The 6,768-nt window shown below is 41.2% G+C and overlaps 1 protein-coding gene across 1 annotated transcript in view; it reads left to right on the forward strand.

Annotated features, from left to right (window-relative positions):
• Positions 1–6,768, forward strand: part of SNX30 (sorting nexin family member 30) — a 152,898-nt gene that overhangs the window by 115,169 nt on the left and 30,961 nt on the right. Inside the window, exons 4-5 of the mRNA XM_019518200.1 lie at positions 181–291; positions 5,447–5,605. Coding sequence (XP_019373745.1) covers positions 181–291; positions 5,447–5,605 — 270 coding nt within the window. The remainder of the gene's footprint in view (positions 1–180; positions 292–5,446; positions 5,606–6,768) is intronic.

Genomic DNA, 6,768 nt, shown 5'->3' on the forward strand with positions numbered 1-6,768 from the left:
GGGGGGGGTAACAAAAATGACTGTCCTGTCTTGGCCTTCTAAGGGTGGGGTACAAGGTATGAATTGCAGAGCTTGCTGCATTCACCCCAGTTCAAGGCAAGCTTGTAGCTTTTAGCTATATGCTCTGCATTTTTTCAATTTTGTTGAGATACTGACTAGCCTGTCTCTTTCCTCTCCTAGACCACAAGGGCAGAGTTTGATTTGCCAGAATACTCGGTACGCCGGCGGTATCAGGATTTTGATTGGTTGAAGAATAAGCTGGAAGAATCGCAGCCCACCCATCTCATTCCCGTAGGTAGTGTCAGCTGTTGTTGAACATTGTCTGCATTTGAATATCTCTGTGGAAAGTCTTTTGTTGCTTTATCGGACTTAAAGGTGTGTACAGTTTCTCTCCGCCAGAGCGGAACATTACGGCCTTAGAAGCAAAAGAGCTACTTTCACCGTTCCTGAAATGTTGTCATATGTTCTGTCTGAAGGCTTGCTTCATGTGAGGGTAGCATAAACCATCCTAGGCTGTCACTGCTCCAGCAGTAGTGTTGTCATCTGGCATTTCTTTAAAAATAAATAAAAATGAGTTTTTAGCCATTCTGTTTGCCCACCTGCTGCATTCAGATACTCCTGTTACCTGTGTACTAGAGAGCGGGCAAGAAATGCTTAAGGGTACTACACTTCTAGGATTTTTTTTTGTGAGTTGGCATACCAGTGTGCTACAAATGACCAGCCTCCAATAGTAGAGTTTTCTTTTTATGACCAGATCTTTGAAAGAGCGTGTACCAAAAGTGCAGTTTTAAAACTGTCCAGGCCATCTGTGCCATCAAAGCTTCCAGTTGTCCCATTTGAGGTCCATGGTCTGACCACAACTATACATGCATTTGCTGTGGCTACACAGATAGCAAAGACCTCTGTACTAGCCCTCTGCAAGCGTGGCTAAACAAAATTCTGAATTTCTTGTGCACTCTCTAGAAACATAAGCATCCTTCTGAGTTTCCAGGGAGGGCTTGTGATATTAAGATGACTTGAGTAATAGACTTCATCTAGTACTCTAGAGCAGTGGTCTCCAAACTTTTTTTTTTTGATCACGCATCCCTATGAGTAAAAAATTTTTCAGCACACACCCCTAATATATGTATATTTATATAAATAGAAGTTCTAATTTTCTTCCCACACCCCAATGGATCGTCTTGTGCACACCCCACTTTGGAGACCACTGCTTTAGAGGACCACTGGAGCTATATCCATCCATTTTAGTTATTTCATTGGTTGGGTCTCTTTTGTTTGTGTGATACCATTATCTTTTATTGCTGTCCAGTTGCATCAGTCTGTCTTCTGCTTTTTTTCTTTTAATCTTACATAAACTATTTCAGCATTATGCCCTCAAATCAGCCAGCTGCATACCTAGACTTTGCAGAACAGGCTGCAGATTATAACTAGCCACTTCCCCTGCCCTAACCTGTTCCACTCTGGGACGCTGAGGCTGCATCAGTGTGTAGAAGCATGTTCAAGGTAATAGGCACAGTAAAGATCATATTTGCTGACTTGGTGGATGGTCTCCCTTCCCTGTCCCTCTGCGTCTTTCCCACAAACTGTCACAGTTTCTAGACTTGCAGGAGGGGTGGCCTGCTCTAGGACTGAACTGCCTTGGCTTCAGAGTCTGAAGTGGGGGACAGCCTTGACTGTATGTTAAGGTGGTGTGTAGCAGGGGTTGTTTTAAAATCAATGTCTTATTCATTTTTGCTAAGAGAATCTATTTTTTAGAATAGCCACAACTGCCCTGTTTTGTTGGTGGGTTTTTCTCTAATTGTAGGCTCCAAGTTCTAAAAAGAAATGATGGGATGAAACGCAAAGACTTCCAATCCTGAAATGGGTGCCAGCCTATGACTAAATATATTAAGTAGATATACCTCCCACCCCCAGTGCTCATTCCTGCCCATGGCAGGGGGTCGGACTTGATCTGTCTAGGTCCCTTCCAACTCACTGATTCTATGATTCTAGATCATGTTTCCCCTTTGCTCCCCCCCCTTTCCTCCAGCTTCTTGACTATGGCCATACCAAAGGGAACATTGCCCCTCCAGGGTCATGTGGCAGATCAGCAGTGTTCCAACATGATCAGTGTAGAGATGATGGCAAGCAAGGTCAGGCAGTATAATCTAACTAGGCTGTATGAGGGTGGAGATTAATGATGGGGAAACTAGAAGCAGTGGGTAATTTTATTCCACTGAAATAAGGATGCACAAAGTATTGATACAGTTCTGCAACAGCTTCGGGCAGGCCATGTAGTCATGGTTCAGCCTTCCCCTTAAGTCTCAGTAGTATTCTACACACACACTGGATGTCTTCTACAAACCCAGGCAAAAACTCATTGCAAGTTCAAGTCCACTGTGATGTAACTGCAGTAAGCCAGAGCACCTGCCTTTTGACTGGCTCCACACGAAGTGGGGGAAGGGAGGCTGCAGAATGCTGTAGTAAGAAGTTTTGGGGAAGACTTTGTGGAACAGTGTAGCTATTGGCCAGCTACCCTCTCTGCATCTGCTGAAAGGCTTCTCTGGGAGTCCTGCCCTTCAAGTAAGATTGCAGACTTGCAGCAAAAGCATAAGTGTTGGGGGTTTTTTGTTTTGTTTAGAATCAGTCACTTTGAATTGTAACTCATAAAATGTATTTGCTGCTGATTGGTGGTACCAGATACCTCTGGCGTGAGGATGTCTGCTAGCAGTTGAAAAGAACTCCCCTTCCCCTGCCCAAGGATCTGGCCTGTGCACCGTAGTTCCTTAGATGGTTGCAGGATTAGTATATTTGAGCCATTTATTTAATGAATTTTCTGCACTCCTCCAGCTTCTAAAACAAAATCCTTTTACACTTGCGTAAGTCAGTGAAGTGTATGGGGTTGTATAAGGGTAATGAAGTAGAATTCAGTTAACCTATGCAACATCACTGCAGTTCTGTACTGTTTTTAGTCCAGTATTAACTTGGAGAGAAGCTGCTCTTGTATATAGTTCTGCATCTGTAAAAACACTTTTTTAAATAGAGATCCTGGACAAGAATTCATTAGATACCTTTCCCCCTTGTTCAGTAAGTCTGCTTTCCTTATGCTAAAGGAAGAGGCATCAAGCATCTGTCCTGAGATCTGAATATTAAATACCAGAAGCTATAAGACCTGGATGATTACAGGCAAAAAAAAAAAAAAAAAAAAAAAAAAAAAAAAAAAAGTCTAGACTTGAAACATGCCAAAGCTAAAGCTGCCTAAATTAAAACTCTTCAGAATATGCACTGGATTTTCTACTAGGTTGCATTTATACTGGGTATTGCCAAAGATTAGTTGTAATGTTGGCAGGATTGTCTAGCAAGTGCTGCAGGATGATTTTTTAAAAAAACATTTGTCTTGATGTACCACAAGCATTATTGGCTGCTTATTAACTCTTGGTATCCATGTTTACATGAATAGAAATGGTCTCCTTGTTTGGTCTAGAGAAACTACCTGCAAGCTGTTTTCCTGACCCTTTGCTCCCCTGCTTTTGAATCAAGGGTGCCCTTAAATATCCTAAACCAGAAAACTAATTTTGCAGACTCCCCACTCCCACCCTGCCCCATGCATGTTCATGTTCAGTTTTTATAGTTGAGCTAATGTGCAGTTCTGCAGCACCTGATATCCCTTTTTTTCTTTTTGAAATAGTTTATTCTGTCTAAAGTTTAGGAATTATCCTAATCTAACTAGCAAGAAAGTTCTGCTTCTAATACTCGAAGCAGAACTGCTCAAGGCATGGTTACATATACATATATGAAAATTATCTTATTTCCTTTGTTTTCTGTACATGTCTATCAACATGATTTGTTTCCAGGTTAACCTAGTTTAAATTTTTTTTAACTACATCTGTCACAGCAGTCTTGGATAGCTCTACCAACCTTGGCAAATCCCCTCTTAACAAATTGCAATACTCCCTCTAGTTCATTCCCATATGGCAGCAATTAAGATGCTGAGGAAATGACCCAATTACATACTAGCAGCGGGCTTGCACTGTTTCCACATTGGAAGTCCTTGCATTTCATTTCTTTCTAAAGATCCCCTCCTGTCAATTTTGAGGTAAAAGGAGACAGGGTCTCATAGGGAGACGATCACAAGTGATGCATCAGAGCTCTAAGAGTAGCTTATGATCTGCATAGACTCTAGTGCTTTTCCACTCTTAAGAACTATAAATGTTAATTTTCAGATCACACTATTTTGATCTAAACTATATATTTTAATGTCAGCGCTGTTTCATAATTTGTAGACTTCTACTAAATGAATGGGATGGTCTACCGTTTGTTGTGAAAATGCTTAAGCACTGCCTCTGCTCATACAAATAACAGTGAAACAGTTACTTTTTTTATTCTGAATATTGATGTAACTATAAAATAGCTTGCCTCTCAACAAAAAAGGGGCTGTATTATCCATGTTGGTATAGCAGATATAATATATATATATATATATATATATACACAGTACATCTGATGGCAGGACTGAGCTGATTCTGCTACAGATGGATCCACAAAATTTTGTGTTTTGTAACAAACCTGAACAAATTACTTAGCGGGGAGCAGAATTGCTCATTTTTAATAAATGGCAAATTCCAGAGCTAGTGTGTTTTAACCTTCAAAATAGTCTGTGTTCTCCCTGCCCATATTGAAGGACTAGGGCACTGCAGAATTAGTTGGGGAGAAAGATGGGAATAGGAGAATCTCCTTCTATCCCCCCACTTTTTTTCTTCCTCAAAGAAGAAACTTAATTTTCAGAGTGCTGTTAGACGATGCTGACACCTGGGGCGCTATGTATATTTAGTACTTCAAACAGACTGCCTTTTTACACCTACAACCTAGCTCAATGCTTTCCCCTTTTTTAAAATTTTCTTTTTCTTCCAACCTGTTCCAAAGCATGCCCTCTTGACTGCTTCTCCAAACTTCTTTAGGGTTTTTCACAAAGTTATCTTCATAAGGCATTGACTCAGAAAAGCTTTTGCACTTGGGACAGCAGGTAAGTATATGGCACAAGTTCCTTTTTACAATGACTGGTACTCCAAGACTCTTACGTTTCAAGTGGTTTCAAGAACAGAAGCCTAAATATAGGTAACTGAGTAAAAGATGGAAGTTCTGTCACCTCGCCCCACACAAGAAGAGCATTCAGAGTACAAAGGCCCTGGGCCTATGTTAGTCTTGCTACACTGATAAGACTCTGAAATGACTCCAGTGAAATCCTAGTTCGGACCCATGAGGGGCAATTGAGCAGAACTCACCCTGCCCGCCCCCCCCCACTTAAATGCACACAGTTCCCCTTAAGTGTCAGTTGTGGGCAAGAGGTGTGTAGTTGCATGTGCCCTTGCTAGTTTAGGAACTGCCTTGTGTAAAAGCATGTTGCATGTGTGGTTTCTCTCTGTTTGTTAGAATGGGGAAGGAAAAAAACCTGTCTATTTCTTCACAGCCTCTTCCTGAAAAGTTTGTTGTGAAAGGAGTTGTTGACAGATTTTCTGAAGAATTTGTGGAAACAAGGAGAAAAGCTTTAGATAAATTCTTGAAAAGAATTGCAGATCATCCAGTGCTTTCCTTTAATGAGCACTTCAATGTGTTTCTCACAGCCAAGGTAAGTCTTTTAACATCTCAACAGAAGCCAGTTGGGCTATTTTGATTTTGAGAGGAACTCTCTACTCAAGTTGACTAGATTTTACTTCTCTTTAACACAGACTGAAAAGATTCCTCGAGAGAATCTAAAGTCGCTGTTGGCACAGCAAAAAGTATTAGAGTTTCCAGGGTGATGGCAAGTAACCTCTTCTGCCTGCATTTTAGTCTGGACATTTTAAAAGGCTGCTCTAGAAACTACCATCCCACAAGAATATGCTGGTATCTGGAGTGGTCCAGCTTTGCTGGCTTAGCATGACGTGCTGCTCCTATGCAAGGCAGTGTCTGAGGATCAAACTGTTTTAAGAGGGACTAACACCAGTGATGACAACCTATATGAGTTTCTGCATTTCCATAAATACTTGTTTCTTCCACTGTGCACGGATGCCAGCAATGCAGGGTTTATTAAATGCTCTCCTTTTCCACTTGGGCATAGGGGTGTACTTCTGTCTCCATACTCAACTTTTTTTCTTTGGTGTGGGGCCCTGCAATGCTTTGAGCACCTCCTTTTTTCCCTTTTTTCTTTTCTTGGCAAACTTTTCATATTAAGCCATCCCATATGAATTAACTTGTACCAAGCAGTAACATGTTCAAAATCTAGAACGGTTATTTTGAAGGCTTGTGGTCCAGCCTGGGAACATACATAGATGAAGATGATCTGCAAGATCTGTGGGGAAAGTGGTCTCTGGCTCTCTAACTTACTTCTCTCCCCTCCTCTTATAACGATTTTAAATGTAGTGCTTTAGGACTGAGCTCTGCTAATTGGAACAGCAAGTAGTTACTCAGCTGATCTACTCTTCCTAATGTATGTTCACTGTCTCTAGGTGTTCCTTTTGCTTGTAGCATTTCTAGGTGGATACATTTTTGCAACATGTCTTTTTGTGAAGCTTCTAAACTCAGAACTGGAATTGTCCTCTCTACATCCTGATCTTCTTGCATGGGTGGAGGATGGATGGAGGGAGGGACTACAACCTGGATAATGAGGGGGGGGAGTTGCCTGTAGACTTCCTGGTTCACATTCTAATTGGGGAAATTGATCAAGCAGACTTTATTAAAGTCTGCTCTGCATTCAAATGGGAACCTTCCAGCAATACAAGGCTGTCATGTGTGGTTTTTTTTTTTTTTTTT

The sequence above is a fragment of the Gavialis gangeticus genome, unplaced genomic scaffold (genome assembly GCF_001723915.1).
Source record: "Gavialis gangeticus isolate Ggan-Ray unplaced genomic scaffold, GavGan_comp1, whole genome shotgun sequence".
NCBI lineage: Eukaryota > Metazoa > Chordata > Crocodylia > Gavialidae > Gavialis > Gavialis gangeticus.